This window comes from Microplitis demolitor, chromosome 3, assembly GCF_026212275.2.
Source record: "Microplitis demolitor isolate Queensland-Clemson2020A chromosome 3, iyMicDemo2.1a, whole genome shotgun sequence".
In the NCBI taxonomy this organism is placed as follows: domain Eukaryota; kingdom Metazoa; phylum Arthropoda; class Insecta; order Hymenoptera; family Braconidae; genus Microplitis; species Microplitis demolitor.
The window spans coordinates 7,443,613-7,462,542 of NC_068547.1; the positions used below are offsets into that span (position 1 = coordinate 7,443,613).

General features: G+C 31.2%; 2 protein-coding genes across 8 annotated transcripts in view; one reads left to right on the forward strand and one right to left on the reverse strand.

The window, feature by feature from the left end:
- The window catches only part of LOC103572642 (phosphatidylinositol-binding clathrin assembly protein LAP), a 36,877-nt gene extending 20,055 nt beyond the window's left edge, over nt 1-16,822 (reverse strand). For 4 of the 7 annotated variants that reach the window (XM_053737677.1, XM_053737679.1, XM_053737676.1 and 1 more), the window contains exons 1-7: nt 16,141-16,724; nt 12,345-12,487; nt 9,856-9,931; nt 2,115-2,129; nt 1,254-1,356; nt 941-1,149; nt 728-834 (exon numbers count right to left, since the gene is read on the reverse strand). In XM_053737677.1, coding sequence (XP_053593652.1) covers nt 728-834; nt 941-1,149; nt 1,254-1,356; nt 2,115-2,129; nt 9,856-9,931; nt 12,345-12,487; nt 16,141-16,270 — 783 coding nt within the window. In that variant the 5' untranslated portion in view covers nt 16,271-16,724. The other 3 variants (XM_053737678.1, XM_053737674.1, XM_053737675.1) reach the window with 3 other exon arrangements.
- The window catches only part of LOC103572636 (ATPase family AAA domain-containing protein 2), a 38,967-nt gene continuing 22,172 nt past the window's right edge, over nt 2,136-18,930 (forward strand). Inside the window, exon 1 of the mRNA XM_053737671.1 lies at nt 2,136-6,966. The gene's annotated coding sequence lies outside the window, so the exon portion shown is untranslated. The remainder of the gene's footprint in view (nt 6,967-18,930) is intronic.

An 18,930-nucleotide genomic window follows, 5' to 3' on the forward strand; every position in this document is an offset into this window, starting at 1 on the left:
TTTTTCCGAGCAACTGACAATTTTGATAGCCTTAGAACCTAAACTTTAAAAGACTCAGTTTTTTCAAAGTCGCCGTTTTATTGGTTCTCTAGTCAAACTGGCCAGTTACTGAATAGAAACTTGATATTATCCTAGCCAGTTTCTAGTTCAAGTCAAGTCAAAGTAGCCAAAAACTGGACCAAAACTCGATTTCATTTCTACTCGGGGATACAAATTTTATTAGTATTTCCTCTATCTATGCACGCTTGTATTTGAGATAATTATATAATGAGTCACTAATAATGAATAATTATGTGCCAGAAGCCGTGTCAAAAAATATTTAAGAAAATTTAATATAAAACAATAACTTAAACGAATCTTTTTTATTGCTGATTCTACATAACTCACGACAACACAACCATCTTACTAGCTGTACTAAAATATTTTTATTAATTTCGTTGTAGTACGATGTTGCACCGGGGACTTTTTTTGGTGATAAATTTACTATTATGTAAACAAAAAATTATTCAATAATATCTGCAAATTCATTGTTTTATTGTTTTGGATTTGGTTAATTTTACGTCACAGGTGTCAGATGGATTTGTCCCTGCCTAAATTGATGCGCAGCTCTGGTACCTGGGTTTTATGAAATTCGGTAAAGAGGCTAATAGCTTAATAATACTAAAAGTATTCGATATAGCTGAAATAGATGGTGAGTTATTGTTTTTATTATAATTTCTGACATTACCTCTGCAACTTTTAAGAATTCACCGACTCGATCCATCCTTATTAGGAATTTTTTATATAAATCTAAAGCATCTCGACACTGTTTCTTATTCATGTCAAAATATTTCTCTGAAAATGATAATGTTAACAAAAGTTAGATAAGAGATCACAAAAAGCAATACATTTGATAAATTAAAAATTATTGTTTTTTGAAAATTAAAAATTTTATAACTACCTAAAAGATTGATTATACCATCATTATAACCAGCAAAAAGTCGTATTAAATCCCGGAATAGAAGCATAAATGCCATACTTATCACACCATTAGTGAGATCATTTGCAGTGCAATCAAATTCTAAAAGACTATCCAACTGTGCCTGCAGTGCTGGAAGAGTTTTTAGTAGTTTCTCAGCATTCATAGTACGTAAGGTGCTATCTTCTTTTCTGTCAAATAAAAAAAAATTATCATATAAGTATAGTTTCAGAAATGATCAAGATAATAGTGGAAAGAAAAATAAACATTTCCCCTTTATGAGAAAGACACATACCCTCTTTTAACTTTGCAAAAATCGAAGGCGACACTTCTATACGACATAGCTTTTTCATTTAAATATTTCGCATATCGTCTGATAAATGGTGACATATCATAGCCTAAAAATGATTCTGATTTTAATTATAATATAATGTTAATGGCTACGACCAGGTATGAATGATGAAATTGCCTTAGAAAGATATTTGATTAGAAGTTTTAAAAACAACTACATATTTAAGTACTGATATCATAGAAATTTAACGCACATACCTCTCTTGATTTCCGAATAAGAAAATAGATCGTAGCAAAGAAAAATTTTTTTTTTAAAATGTAGACATTGGATTTACTTATTATGGATTTGTTAAACTCAATAGTAGTGATAACAACATTGGCTTACGATTACGATAAATTGGGAAACAAAAATATTTTGATCTTGTAGATAAATAGATATTTGATTCAACAGGATTCTAACTTTAAATTTTAAATAGTCCGGAAAATTTTGTATTTTAACAGTATCGAAAGTTATAAAACGTTTGAAGTGTGATTTTTTTTAGATTTTCTGAACTTTTATGACACTATGGATAAAATATTTCTCTAAGGCTATTTGACCACACTTACCTGACTTGAGTCATTAAAACACATTAAAATAGTGATCAATAAGAAAAATATTATTGCATAAGCTTTTTTAAATTACAGAAGTTGTGAGAATTACAAATAAAGACTACTCATTCCATTAAATTTTCAGTCGAAATAGTATAATTTCTTATCTTATAATTTTCACTCATAATAAACTAATTAAACAAGTAATATGATGGAAAATTATTGCTTGCAATCATCAACTCAAATGAATAGTATTGATATCTTAATTAAAACTTACCAACACGTGCCCCTGCTGCTTCCAAACATAAAAAGATACCAAATTAGTTATAGAAATCCCGATCATCAAAAATGTATTGCAATGGGTTGATAAAATACTTTCTAAAACTTTCGATCGGTAAAAACAAGCGACGTAGCTAATTGTACTTGATATATACAATAATTGTTGAGGAAAATTTTCATAAAGAATACCGATTAGTAACTACAGATGGCAACTTATAAATATCATGATCAATTATATAGTCTTAACACTCTTCACTTAATGTAAGCGCCCCACAAGTATATGGAATTTTGACAAAAGCTTTATCAAAAGATCGTCAATCCATCGCTAATGAGTTACAAAAAAAAAAAACTTTCGTCAAAATACTGGCCACTATCATCTCAGTTAAAATATGCTCGATTTCAGTTAATTCTCCATGCCACAAAATATCCACAAGACAAAATATGCGGAAATAATAATTCCACTTTTTTTGATCCTGAGGTGATTAGCCACCCCATGTGGGCGTTAAGGATTAATTGTAGAACGACTCGAATCTACTGCCACAACTAGAAGGCAAATCGACACAGATATTAGTCGTCAAGTTGATTGCAAAATAATTTAGGAGCAAAAAATGCTTCAAATTGAGCGCACGCTGGTGTCGATTAATGTGCACGCTAAGCTTTTGCAGTTATGTTTACGTCAAATTCTCGCAGATTTAATCCAACTTGCCGTCTATGGGGCTATCATAGTACCTTTGTTTATGATTATAGGTAGATTAGATACCTCGCCTGATAGCCACATTGACTTCAAGTTATCAGAGAGTTACGACTAAAATTTTATGTTAAGTTCACTGCAAAGAGATGATGTGCAAATACTTGCCACCAGCTCTCAAAACTATTTGGAAAATTGAAAGTAACTCTATTTTTAGCTTCTTTTGTATAAATCTCAGACAACTCTTTTTATGAATTTGTAACGGGGTAAATTGAGTTACATTATCGATCAACATCGTGATTTTTCACCGATGGTTACTTACCCTACCTGTAACGCCAAAAGAGTATTCAAATAAATTTTTGATTTGTCGCCGGGCGCGCTAATTGAAAATACTCACACGCTAGACCCAATCATAATTAAGTAGAGGAGCTTTCCGATGACACCTGAAGACAATCGAGTGAAATTGATAAAACTGTAAGACATCAGTAGAGATGAGACAGAGCCGGGAGGACCGGGTAACTATCTACACGAAGGACTGCTGAGTTTCGAACATCAGGTAATTAATTTAGTCACACTTGGCTTTTCCTGGTGGAACCAAGCAATATTTTTTACCCATCTGACAGTCGAATACCAAGCAAGAAGCCGGTATTCTTAATCAACTATTACTGATTGCGTCTGAATAGCAGGTTGAAGAAGAGTTCGAGTATTTTGACAAAGACGAGTAAAACTGAGAACTTGATACGAGAACGAAGTTAATCAAAAGAAAAGAACTCGAGACGACCCGGTTACACGAGATATACATGGTCTAGAACCTACTACATGGATTAGAGAGAACAAGACATGGACCAGGACAACTCATACAGGACAAGCGGCGTAAATCAAAATCAACGTAAATCGTGATAGGTATTTCGTAAAATATTCAAGGTAGAAAGACCAAAATATTTATTAATTAAAATACGTAAATAAACGTCATGTCCGCAGAGTATTGTCATGTCAATTATCATGTAATAAATGAATCAAAAACCGGACTCAACTAAATTAGTTTCGTTATATCCAGGCAGGGAGGTCGGATTTACCACGCAATAAAAATTTCCAGGCAGGTCATGTAAACCACGCGCCGGAAAAATTCTTCCAGAACTTTCCAGGCAGTTAGTGGAAGCCACGTGACGGAAATCTTCATGCGAACCTAGTCTCAAATATGTAATTTTCGTATAAAGCGACAAGCATTATATCACTGACTCGATTTGCACCATAAAAACAGGAGTTTCTTTCCATATAAAAATCAATCTCTTTCAACATCGTTTCTCTCTTATTCGATTTTCGACCTCTTTGTTGAAGTCCATAATTGTTTTGTCTAGTTTGCAAACACCATCTTCGTTACTTCTATTATCTAATAATTATTATGCTTGAACTTAGTCTACAGAATTATTATTTCAGATCAACATTGAGACCATCATGATCGGTATTTCTATAATTATGTTTCCATTTAGATGTCAATTCAAGTAAGCAGTTGTGATATCAAGTTGGTAAATATGGAGATTATAAACCATGAAAATGACCATCAGCTATCTAATTGAATTCAGACGTGCCACTGGCGCGAGCTCTCACCACTTTTTCTCTTCTCAAATCATTGTCTTGTGTAAAGAGATCACTGCTATTTCTGTTAATATATGATCTTCTAGATCCTCCAATCTATATTTTGCTTAACCCTCCACTTTTTTAATCATTGTTACGTGAGTTCAGAATATTTGCTCATCAATATTTTGCTGAATTTCAGACATTATTGGTTTATAGTTATTTATAATCTTTCTTATGCTTACTCACTGCGGAATTTCGCACTTTCTTTTGACTCGTATCATTCAGGAAAACTATTCTAAGATTAGGTTCATACACTGCAATATTACTGTTTAAGTAACTGCCTTAGTTGCTTGATATTTTCCATTCGTTCTTCAAGCTCCTTTCTTCTTGCGTATGCACTATCTCTAATGATAGACTTTAGTAACTTTTGCTTTCTGTTCACATAACTTTATGCATCTTTTTTCACTAACATTTCCTGTGCTTTGTGCTTTTTAAGTATTATAGTTGTCTTTGTTGAATTCAATTAATTTAACGACTATTAATTTTATTTTTGATTTTTCCATTAATTTACTCTTTCATGAAGAATTAAAAGAAGTTGTTCACACTAACCTCTATCTTCAATCAATGTGAAGCTCTCGGTTCATAACCTATTATTAGAACACGCGAATCAATAACAAAAAATATCATATCAAATAGTAACTTTGCATATATCTGTATTAAATATCGAAAATAATGCAGATAGCTTGAAATTTACGTCGGTAATCTTCCTTATACTGAAAAAAATGAATATTCGTCACGAATAAATCAATTTATTTGTACCTTTTTGTAAATATTCTTTAATGACAAATTAATATATTTGGCACAAATAAAAATAACAGTTGATTAAAATAATTTTATAACTTGACTGAAAAATTCAATTTATGGGTGGTAAGTAAATTATGTATTTGTGGCAAAGATATTAAATTTGTGCCAAATAACGGAATATTTGGAGATACTTAAGCACATAGCCCAACTAACATTTATTTGCAGCAATCGGATCGTTTCTTTATCCCAAATGAATCACTTATTTCACGTAATTAAATGTGTTCAATTGTATCATATCTTTCTCACAATCAAGTATTTATTTAGTCATATCCAAATATACGATATCTTTGGTTCAAATAAATCTTAGTCAGTTCAAATAAATCTTTTTTTCACTGTACGCATTAAGCATACTTTCACTTAAGGAATTATATTAAAAAATTATACTTCAGTAATAATAATAATAGTAACAAAAAATGTTGAAAAAAAGAGAAATATCAATAAGACATCAAGTGATGTTGTTTATTATTGTTTGAAATAAAAAAAAAATTTTTTTTAATGTGTAATCAATTGTCAATAGGTCGTTTGTGTTTATCTTTATGAAAGATAGGAGATATCAAAAAATTAAAAAATATAAAACTACGAACTTATTGCTAAAAAATCACCTCTTACCGACATGATTATTATGTGCATTAAAGAAAGTGGTGTTGTGCCCGTAGCGCTGTGCCATTGCCGTTTGAAATCTTCCCGGCAGTGATAATGTATATCAATAATCGTTCTTTTTTCGCAACGAAGACGCGAAAATTTCCATCTTATTTGTTACAGATTACTTACATGTAATAAATTTGAATATAATAATAAATAATAATAGCAACTATAACAAAAAAAATAATAATAAAGTGTGCCGGCTTCAGCTCCTTAGGCTGGGTTCGAGCACGATTGCACTAGCCCGTTCTTATACAATGGACAAAATTAATAATTCAGGGCGAAAATCTCGAGACTAAACTTCTAGGGAGAGTGTGAACGCAAAGCAAAATGACAATCGCTAAAGTATAATAAATTGAAATAATAAATAATTAGCACCAAGAAATATATAAGAAATAAATAAATGAAGGCAGGTTATCACTTGATTGCCTTACCAGTATTATTAACTTCAATATAATTTAAAAATACCAATAACTATTTCAAGAAATAATCATAATATTAAATATTAAATTCTATAAAATAATACGTAAAAAAATTTTCACCGTACCTGAGCCAAAAGTTTTAAATCCTGCCTTGTTTAGAGGGAAGAAAGTAATTCTTTCCTTTTATGAGAAAACAAATGATAAAAATTAGCACATGCGCCATTCTTTCCACAAACAGAGACAAAAATTGAAACTTTCATGTGCAGATTCAGCGAAAAGTTGTATACACACCACGGATAAAAGTGAGACATTGTGACGGGGTAACCTGGTGTTCGACTGCCAGGTCAGCAAAAATTTAATTTCGCGCCTTTTTTGAATTTGCGAACCCGCCCTTGAGTCAGTTCAATTTTAATTTGGCGACGTGACGGTAGGGTGTAGATCAGGCGCACCTCGTCACCAGGCACCTCGAGTTAACTAATTACAACCGGCCAGCCAAATCGAGCCGTTGCTCAAAGACAACTCAGTCTTTTCCATTTCGTGTCAGGCAGATGCCTTAAAATTTTTGTCAAAGTTTTATTCGTCACAGATATTTCTGAAGTCCAGTTTACGAGTCTAGGAGAATCTACATTATGGTTCAACACTTGGGACAAATCGACGTAAGTTCTTTGGCCTAAAGATTTAGTAATAAATAATAAATCATAAAAATTAAGTTTGTCAAACACGTGGGTAAATTTCCCAGTTAAATTTTATTATCGTCTTTTATAAACTTTATTTTATTTTTATTTAATTTATTACTTTTGATTTCTAACCTCTGTGCATGCAGAGAATTATTTATTCGTTAAAATTTTAATTGTCAGGATTTTTTCTCGACATGAGTAAATTATTTATTAATTAAAAATGAATTAGAAGCCCGCTAAATATTATTGAAATAAATCGTTTCGATAAAATATATTACAATTAAGTTGAGGTTAATTTAGCGCGGATATTTGAATTTTTGATATTCACGATATTGAGAATACCTGACACAAATTGCGACGCATACGCAGTATAATTCTTTCAATTCAATTTAGTTACAAATTGTTATTTATATTTATAAGAAAATTCAATAATAAGCACAAGCACTAGGTCGCACGGGTTGACCAGAATCTGTCAAAACATCTTGGCCATATCGATGTTGAAGATGAAAGTCTTGATGAATACCAAGTAACGCGTCAAAAATATATGATGGCAGTTTTACGCCTATGTGAAGAACATCGTTGACTGAGATGCCTGTGTCAGTTGATTGTGAGCCATTGAGGACTATACGAAATTTCGTTGTAGTCCTATGTTCTCGTAAAACTTTATAATGAGTCAAGTCGTATGACACAATTGATTTCCAAGAGCTAGGTGCAGGATCTATATGATCAAGTTTCCAACATACAGTTGAAAAGACATTGTAGAGATTTTTAACTAAAGTATATGCCTCTAGACTAAAATATCCCTTTAATCATAGATATCTATTCCTGATTTCAAAATCTCGTTAAAATATCTTGAAGTTGTTAAGTAGACTGATCATTGAATTGTGAAGACTAGTTTGGAATCTGATGAATTGACTGGACTGAGTTATCAACCTAAACAACGTCGTTTGGCCAATTGACATTGTTAGTGAATTTTAATGGATTTGTAGTTGAATGATTAATCCATATGAGTTAGTACCGAGTATTATGTTGATAAAACTTAGTAATATGAAATAAGGATGCTATTTATAGTTAAAGTTTCTGGATTTGTGCCCGATCAGTGTACTTGAATAAGATCGTACTTGAAGAGCGGTGGTTAATTCACCAAGTACACGAGCATTAATATCAATAGGCTGAGGTGAATGTCTTGATTTGAGGGTGATTTTGACAACTCCACAAGTTTTTCCAGCAATAACTAATCCAACTACTCGTATAGTAGTGAAAAAAATGACTGCTCTCGAGTTTTGATTTGCGCGTTCGAGCTTTTGAAATAAAAGTGATCTCAGAACCTGAGTCAATTAATAAATATTATCGGTTAAATACTTAGCCGAGTAATCTCATTTAGAGAAGAAGCTAATGATAGAATTACGGCTTTTTCTATGTTGACAGGTACCCTCAAACGTACTTCAGTAAGTTTAATGGTGTGAGTGGAAAAAATCTTGTGTTAACATGATAGAAAGTCTTCAAATGAGTCCATTAATCAATAAATACCTGAATCTGTAAGTTATAATGCAGCATCATGTGGTATTATTGATTGGATGAGTGCTTTGCAGCGTGCCGTTAAGTTAGGGTGTTGATTATTGATCTGAAGTAGGATAGTGGTAGTGTATTATAGTATGATACAAATGACCACATTTTTTGTCCGCACCTGATGTTTGTCATGCTAATGATGGCTCAAGCGATTCGGACGTAATCTCTCGGAGAATTTCACTTGATGCCGTGGTACTGATGTCAATCGACAAATCCAAAACACGGTACAATATAATGATCACCACAAAAGAAGTCACATTGACTCTGAATGCTGCTGGAGTCTGCTGCTGAGTAAAAGGGTTAGGTGATGGCTGATGAGTTGTCTAAGTGAGTTTTTAAGTACGTTGCTGCTGAGTGAGTGCTGCTAATACGAAATTATATGATGAGTATGAGTGCTGTTACCTCGACGTTGTTGATGTTGAGTACGCTGAGTGGAAGATGATTTGGACTGAGACGCTGTTTCCAGTTTCTCTTGAGCCCTGATACTTGAGATTAAAAACTCTTTAAATTCCGTGAGTGTGAGATAATTGGTGGAAAATCCCAGCTAGATCTTCGGTTGCTCCCGATTTGATAAGTCAAACTTGTTATGAGCAGATAAGCTAGTAGTTTGGATTCAGCGAGATCCAATTGTGAACTGAGTGCCTCGAGTGCGTAGAATGCATCCTGTACTGAGCTGAACAATTCGTTGAGTTGAGTTAATAAGCGTGGCGCCACTGGAAATATGTACAGTAGCTAGTTGAACTGAGTGCTGATGTTAGCGCTAGCGGGCTCAAATTGATCGGTTGTTAGAGGCACTCTGATAATGAGCTAAGCTGCTGGACCAGCTAAACTGGTTTTAAGAAAGTAGAGCTTCTCGACTGGTGAGACTGAATCCTAATATTCAACTAGTGGACCCATTGAACACGGGTTTTTATTTTTTATTAAATTTCAAAAATAGTTCGATTAAATGTAAATCAGACAGAAATAATAATTGTGGATAGATAAAATGATACTATAGGTTAACAAATTACAACTATTTACAATTATTGATTTAAAAAGTGAATAGTTAAAGAAACCTATAATTAAAGAAAACAGATACGGTTGTCTCGCAGTGGCGCAGTACACACGTTTTTATGTGTTTAAAGGTTTACTTGGGACAAGACACGATCGTGTCTCCAGATAAGCAATTGACTCAACTGAAAATCTATCTAAAACAAACGTCGTTTTCAAACAATTTGAAAAATATGATTGTTCACGACGAAATACAATGTCGCTCATGTCGCTACTTATAATATTCAAATCATAATCCTTTTTTCTTACCTTGAACACCACTTTTATCCAAAAAGTTATTAAGCTGAAAGGTGCTGTTACTCGACGCTAGATATTGCGTAAATCTCTGCAAAAAATAGAAACACATTTTTTGATTAACTTAAAGGAATGGATATTTAAGAACATAGGTTTTTTCATTAAAATAGATTAATTACATTATGAAACACTATATAAACTGAAAAACATAGTTCAAAGTTACATGTGAATATTACTTGATTTAGGTATAGTATCTTAATGATATACTGGAAATGAGAAATTTCATTAGATCAAATAAAAAATCTTCCTCAATTCATAATAAAAAGTATATTACACTTATGAATGAGTCAAGAAAATATTTATTTGTCCCACATAAATTTCTGATAATTAGAATATTGTTATTTCTTGGAGTAAGAAAAAATGAAAAATTATACGTCTGGGAAACAAATGAAAGTTTGCATAGAATATATAATTATATTATTGGAATATATTAATACGATTGTAAAGTATAAAATTACTTACATTCAGCAGATCATAACACAGATTTAAAGAAACTCAATATTTATTTCATAATAAGAAAAAAAAAATCGGTCTATCGGTTGAGCCTACGAGCCAATCCTAGAACTTCAAGCTCCTTAGTCTCGAAAAAATTGTCGTGAGTACATTTTCGAGCTTTTTGGGCTCGAAAATACTTTGGTATGCAGTTGTTTTCGAAAAAAACCGTTTATCATTCTTTCTCCGACGATATCTCTCAAACGAATTGACCGATTGAGATGGTTGAGGTGGCGATCGACGCGTTTTATTAAGTTCTAGAGCTGGTTAGAAGGTTTTGAAGGCGAGCGTTCAACTCGTTTTTGAGAAATCAATAAAAAACTAAAAAAAAAAATTTTTTTTTTTTTCGTAATTCGCAAATATTTTCGGGTTTACTTGATCACATGATCTGAAATTTTCAGGGAAGTTGATGGCCAACAAGCTCTTTCAGTTGCCGCAAGAACCGTTCAAATCGGTTCATTAGTTAAAAAGTTATAGACCGGTCACACACACACACACACACACACTCGGACATCATTCTGAGAATAGAATATCTTCCTAGGACCTCAAAATGTCGACATCTGATGAAAACTCGATTTTCAAAAATCGGTGAGAAAACAATGACTTCCCGAAATTTTAAAAAATCATCGATTTTCTTAGCGGGATGTTGAAAAAAATATAATAACCCATTGTCGTAATAATTATTTTATTAATACATGCCAGGACTGGTTGGTGGTTGTGATAGTGGAAAAATATAACAATATTTTTATTTGTCACAGCACATAATATCGCTGGGTTACGAAAGTAAATCGTTGACCTAATTTATTTAATAATTAGAACGTTATCATCCTGATTTTCGAAAATCGAGTTTTCATCAAATGTCGACGTTTTGAGGTCCTAGGAAGCTATTCTAACTATTTTCAGAATGATGCCCGAGTGTGTGTGTGTGTGGGTGTGCATATGCGTGGGGGGGGGTCTATAACTTCTCAACTAATAAACCGACTTTGATGGTTAAGGTAGCAATCGAAAGAACTCATTGGCCATCAACTTTCCGAAAAATTTCAGATCATTTGATCTAGTATATAACGTAAACCGTTTTAATTTTGGTGACGAAAACGCAAAAAAAACCTAGAATCCGTATGTGGTTATCCACGGGTAATAAAAATGATATATAATAATAATAAATATAACTCAAAATAATAAATAAAAGGAAAGTGCGCCTGAACCAGTTCCTCAGGCTGGGTTAGTGCACGTGGGCACCAGCCCGTTTTTACAAAACAGACAAAAATTATAAAATATCAGGGGTAAGATTACGGGACAAAATCTTGAGCGAAAATGTATGCACCAAGCAAAATGACAATTAGATAAATATAATGAATAAAAATTAAAAGGAATAATTATTAGTAAAATATATTCACGAAATTTTTCAGCTTCAACTTGGTTTTTTTTAACCTCGTAAGACGATTTGCCGCAGGGATATCAGCCTTCAAACAAAAATGATACATGACACAGTAAATTGAAGGGCGACATTAGAAACTTGAATAAATTCCCTACAAGACACTCTCATCATTTTTTGAAGAAAAAAGAAAAAAAATTTTTTTATTTTTAACATCCATCAAAAGTACAAAAAAATGACTTTTTTTGGTTTTTTAGTAAATCGTCCACTACTCTGTAAATATCGATAAAAAGACTAACGTTGCCAGGGACTTTTTTTAGCGTAGTGTACCCGTAATAACCCTGTGAATTTTCAAATTGATCTATCGAACCGTTTTTTGGGGGTGATCGATCGAAGTTTTGGCAAACAAATAAAGGAACGAGTTTTGTTCCTTTATTTAAAGCAATGCAGCTGATCTGGGTTTATCGAGTACACTGTACGTTGCAAGACCACAAATGTAAAAAATGTTCAAAAATGGATGATAATGTAAATGCAATTAAGTTTTATCAAACTGAAGCATTCAAAAATATATATTTACCTCATTTCCATAACAAAGTAGGTGGTGTACAGTGATAAGTGCTTTAAAAACTACAGTCCAGTTTGTATTTTGCGATCGCTCTACCAGAAGATTAGCTAATTGTGGTATTGAAACATTCGGTTCATTAGTACAGTGAATTAAATCTGCAACAAAAAAACAGATCAAAAAATTGTGGATATCAAAATAAACTTTACTCAAATGAAATTGCTTCGTTCACTGCATTTTCCAAAAACTAAAAAATAATCAGGTTCTAAACTATTAAAAATTTAAAAAACGGATTACCCAGTAGACCAGCGCCAAAAATGATCAACATTTCCGAGCACAAGCTCGAAAATAATGATAAAAATGTCTCTTCGATATCTTTAATCCCCAGAATACTCTTCCAAAAAATTTTATTTTCAAACCTAAAACCATCTTTTCATCGTGATGGAATCATAGAGTTTAAAAAATCAAATACACGTAAAAATCTAGATGCGTTCTTTAATTTTTCGGTTTTCGGTCGTTTTATACGGTGGGGTTAGTAGCACAGCATTGAAAAAGAAAATAAAGTAAATCATGAATATAAAAGAATACCAATCACATACTAAAGAAAATTTGGAGAATCCAAAAGTGCACGACTCATAATGCTCATTTATTATGAAATAATAACAAAGTGGCGGGAAGTACGAATAAATTTGAAATATTTACAATTTTCTGTCATTAAAATTTGTTGTTGTTTTTTTTTTTTAATTATATTAGTAATTTTTTATAATTATAAAAGAATTTTTTCAAAATATCTTAATTAATAACAAAAGAATATATATATGTAAATAAAAACAAATAAAAATAAAGAATTGAATTGAAAAAATTCAGGCTTACCAATTAGCAATAACACAAAAAAAAACAGCTGTACTAGGACGGTAATGTGCAAGCGCTCCTGGTGGAATAAATGTACGTATAATGTATAGATATATTACCGTCCATATTAATTTTACATAGATATTTATATGTATAGTTTTACAACCTTTTTATTTTTTTATTAATTGTAATTAAACGACACTGAGTTACCTAACCATTTTCAATAGGGGTGCTACAAATCTTTCAAAGAATTTAAAAAAAAAAAATTTGATTCAATTACTGGATTTTTTCGCAAGTAATCGTGTCTACGGGTTTCATACTTGACGGACAGGAAATTTTTTTAAACTATTTTTGTTTTTTCGGTTTTTATTGAACTAAATAAATTTTTGAAAAGTATGGAAATAATCTCCATTAAATTATCTTCAAAATGCTGTGCAACATATCTTAATTCCATGAATCAACAAAGATATAATAATTGAAATAGTTGCCGAAGTGAGGCGAAAAAAATTTTTCGATCGTAAAGCACTATCTGATGCTTCGCATCATTCGTGCGAAATATATAAACCGGTGATATCATAAAGTTCTACTTTACCATCAAATCTTTTCTTTTTTACTGCCAACTGTCATAGAATTAACTAAATTAAAAAAAAAACGAATTTCTTTCTAGATGTTTATTAAAAAGTTTTGTAATTAAAAATGAAAATTAATAATTTATGTATTTTATGGTATCATGAACATTCGAGGTGTAAACTTTTGGATTTTTCAAGCTTTTTTATAATATAAAGTAACTTTTGAACCCATTAGAAGTTAAAAAAAAAACATTTGGTTTTTTTGGGTCACCCTAATGTATATGTATATCTTATCATATCAATTCTTGAGCTACTGGTATTCTCGAAACCTACTCGACTAATAATGATGGGTTATGACAAAATTTCTGGAAAAATCCTAAATAAAAATAAAAACAATAAGGTAATAGCCCCTATACCCGCTCAGTACCATTAGTCGCTCACTTTAACTGTTTAATGCGTTTTTATAAAAAAAAATTTCAACTAAAAAAATTATTATTGATAAATAATTACTTGTGAATCTAAATACATTAAAATATAATGTATCAAATCATTTTATAATAGATTATAAATTTAAATTAAATGACCGTTTTCAAAATTGCGCTCAGTCGGGCATTTTTTATTTTAACGTTCATTCGTCAGATTAAATTTAGGCTTCGTCAAATTTTTTAAGAATTGTTTAATTATATCTTATTAAATATATTTTAAAAATTCACGGAATTTTATATTATAAAAGAATAAAGTACTATAATTTATAAATTATTTTCCAAATCAATAAACTTATCATAGTTTAGTTGATATTGCCTACGAGGGAATATAGGGCCATGTGTTGATCGAATAATGGTATATCACAACTTTTAGCGAGCGAATATGGGTACACTCAAGGACCTTATTTAAAAGATTAATAATAATCAATTATCAACATTGTTCTTCAAACTAAAATTTTATTGTAATACTTAAAACTACAAAAAATAACTATAAAAAAAATATGGTTTTTCATTTTTTTTAATCATTAATATTGGGTAATTTAATCTCACTCCAATGAAAAGTAAGCGGGTATAGGGCCTTCTACATTCGCTAGATTTTTAAAAAAATTTATCTAAAATTGAGGTATCATGTCATTTTTTAAAGTTTTCGTCGCCGTTATCTTTTGAACGAATCAACCGATGTTTTATTTTCGATGCAGCATTCAACGTAGTTTACTAGATTAAAACAATAATTCCATCAATCAGTTCAGCAATTTCGATTTTATTGGAAAAAAAAAATCTTTTTCAGAAATTTTCTCGACATTTTTTAACAAAAGATCCTACTTGAATGGTTAATCTGGCATTTGATGCAGTTTTTAGATTTGTAAAGCTGACTAGAATTTAAAATCAATTCATAATGTATGTTATAAGCTATCAAAAAAATAAACTTTTTTAAAAATATTACTTTTTGAATTACTTGCAACGTACTGAACAAATCAAGTTTAATTCTTTATAAAATCTAGGAATTGATAAGCTGCTTCGAATGACGCACCGAGGATCTAAATCAGTTTATCCATTCAAAAGTTGTAGAATATTTACATGCACGCATACGTACACTGGGGTAACATTTTGAAATTTACTAAAATAGCTTCCTAAGGCTTCAAAACTTCAAGACCTGTTAATAACTCAGCCTACAAAAATTCGACCTAAACCAATAAATTCCCATTTTTTTTTCTAATTCCAATTGAATTTCTTGGCGGGAAGTTAAAACAAATAGAGCCAATTTAGCCGGAAAAAATTTGTTTATAAACATCAATTGAAAACATAATTTGTAAACCGTTATAGAACTCATCTACTTTACAGTACCAAAATGAGAATGAAGGTCGAGCACGCGCAAAAGTGAACTTCAACATTGGAAAATCAATATAAATTAATAAATACAGAGCATCTGATAAGTAACTGATTCTTCACAATATACGATTTAAAAAATCTCTAAAATGAAAACCAACTATACTACGTAACGACAAATAGGAACTAAAAAGAATTGACAGCGCAAAAATAATTTCATCTTTGCTTGTCATTTTAATGAATTTCCGAGAGTTCACATATAAAGCTAGTATTAATTTACATAAGTAAATTTTATAGTTCAATATATAAACAAATGAAAATGATTTCAAGCATTTTTTTTTTTTATCTAAAATTAAAACCAAGTCACTCAACTGTATATATAATTTAACTATATATACATGTCAAAAACTTGATGATTGTAGCTTTCGAATGTCAGTTTTTCAAAAGCAAAATTCAGTTGAGACATGTAAAAATCATTATCGTACTTGAATCAGATTCTATACAGAAACAAAAAGCCGAACCCTATTCTTTAAAATCAAATAGGAATATAATAGGATGTTTACACAAATGAATGCTTACAGTCTAAGTGTTTCTTTTTTGGACCTATCATTTCCTCTGTAGTAGCTTTACAAACAGCTTTGGCAAGACCTTGGCCAGCAATGCTATGCCTAGCTGCAAGCAACCTGTCGTTTATTGTTTGTCCTGCCATACTTAATTTTATTTTCGTTTCTTATTATTTTTCTATCAATAGCTGATCGTCTTTTGCTACTTCCCGTCAAATACGAAACAAAATTTTAAACACTTTAACGGAAGTTATAAATTGTAATTCAACCACTGTTTGTGTTAGTAATATGTAATTATGATGTTTTAAAAACCCAATTCATCGTTCACCCTTATAAAAATAATAGTTATAACATAAGGGACTGAAGAATCGATCACCACTTTCATACATCAGCACATGATAACAATTTGTTAAAGCTGTTTTAACGTTTTTTCCTTGCTTGTAATCTATGAATCACACCATATGATTCTCTGTCACGATTAATATTTATAACTATTCATGTGTTCACACAAATTACTTTGAATCACAAAATTAAACAATCACTTATAATAACTAAACCCGCTCGCACATGTTCACAGCTGAGCTGTACAGGCGACAGCATTACATACCATGTAGTGATAAGGATGGATAACAACTCAGATATTTTAGTGGGGGGAATTGAGAGCTAGATGAATATAATATCATTCTTGTCACAATACTACAGTATAGAATTCAATGAAGACTTTCAGATAGCCAACTTAACGACAAGTTCTCACCCTACTGAAAGTGATGTCATGTCCTGAGAAGTTACTAGGGTCGGAGCTGACGCCACCTCCTGGACAGTGGGCAGTTCGTTGTCACGCGGGACACTAAGGAAAATAATAATAATATTAATAATAATAATGATAAAAAATATAATAATTAAATTTTTTTTTGTCATACCTTTTAAAATTTTAATTGTAAACGAGAGCATTAAAAAAAGATATATGGTCTAAAATATATTAATATTCAAATAGACTTGACGTAAAAAATAGTGATAGAAAATGTTGTCGTTAATTTGTACTTTTACGAGCGATTCATTTAAACTATTCCTTATTTTTCTTGTTTTATTTTATCTTGTTATTTATTTTTTTTTATAAGTTTGAATGGAAATATGTGTGTGTGGTAATGTAGGAGTAAAAGATCAACGTGAGATCATCGGCAGGTATACTTCTCAGCCATAAGCGACTCTACCAAAAATAAAGCTCTACCCAATTAAAGTCAGCCGAATCATACCTACCTAGAAAATTTCCGCTCCAATAAAAAAATCTACCATCTCAAAAACTCTACCAATGAAAATATCTACTATGATATAATCACTACCAGAAAAAAAACACTACCAAGTTGTATTTATGAATAAACTCTACCCGTTTGAAATCCCTACCATCAACTTTAGAATGTATATTTTACAGACAATAAATTTATTTTTGATTAATTAGGAATCATGTGGGAAGATTTAGGAATATAATTTTATTATTCTGCACTGATTAATTAATGGGTAATTATTTAATATTGTTTGAGCGTTTAGTGCACATTTCAGAAAATATAATTAACACGACTTTTTCGTTAGCTAATAGTAAACTATTGGAGAAGAAATTTTTGAATTGTTTTAGTTTAAAAATCCCAAATGCTAATTGCTTATTAATTAATAAGTTCTAAATAATAGTCATATTCCTAAATCTTCCCATATAATTCCCAATTAATTAAAAATAAATTTATTGTCTGTAAAATATACATTCTAAAGTTGAAGGTAGAGATTTCCAACGGTAGAGTTTTATCCATAAATGCAACTTGGTGGTGTTTTTTTCTGGTAGTAATTATATCATGGTAGATATTTTCATTGATAGAGATTTTGAGATGGTAGATTTTTTTATTGGAGCGGAAATTTTCTAGGTAGGTATGATTCGGCTGACTTTAATTGGGTAGAGTTTTATTTTTGGTAGGGTCGCTTATGGCTGAGTCGTATACCTGCCGAGATCATCGATTTCATAGTCACGAGTAAAGCGGCGTGCCGTGACACAAATGCACGTTCAATTTTTCTAACCAATGCTATTTTTCATGTTATGTTATATTATATCATTATATTTGTACTTTTTTTAACTATTAAATGGGAAAAAAAGAGAAATAGTTTATGCGTAGAAAGAAAATAAGAAAACTGATGGTAAGATAAAGTCAATCGGTACAAATTGCGGTTGTATATCATTATCATAAATATATGTTATAAATAAAATAAGAAAAAATGATGAAAGATAATACTTGACTGAATAACTTGAGTTCTTGTTGCTACGCAAAGCAATTTTATATTTATATTTTTCTTTGAGAAGCAGAAAACGTTCCGAATTCTTCATTTACTTTGTGATGTTTTTAAAACTACTGTACCAAACGTTACTGTCGTATGACATAAAGAAATTTTCAAATAAAAATTGCAAATACCCATAATCGTCATCAATAAATGAAGTCTTCGATTTCAAATTCAAAATTGGTCCCACATGACAACGAACTGCTCACTGTCCAGGAGGTAGCGTCAGCCCCATCTCTAGTAACCTCTCAATACACAATTATCACTGTTATGTCCCGAGAGGTTACTAGGGTCAGAGTTAACGCCACCTCCTGGACAGTTTGTTGTCGCGCGAGACCAGTTTTGAATTTGAAAACAGTGAATAAATTTATTGATGACGATTATGGGTAAAAATTAATATAATTGATAAAATAACTATCACTGCTTAACTATATTACGCCAATGGCACTTTTACGGAGAGTCCATAACTTGTTTTGATTTTCGTTTTATA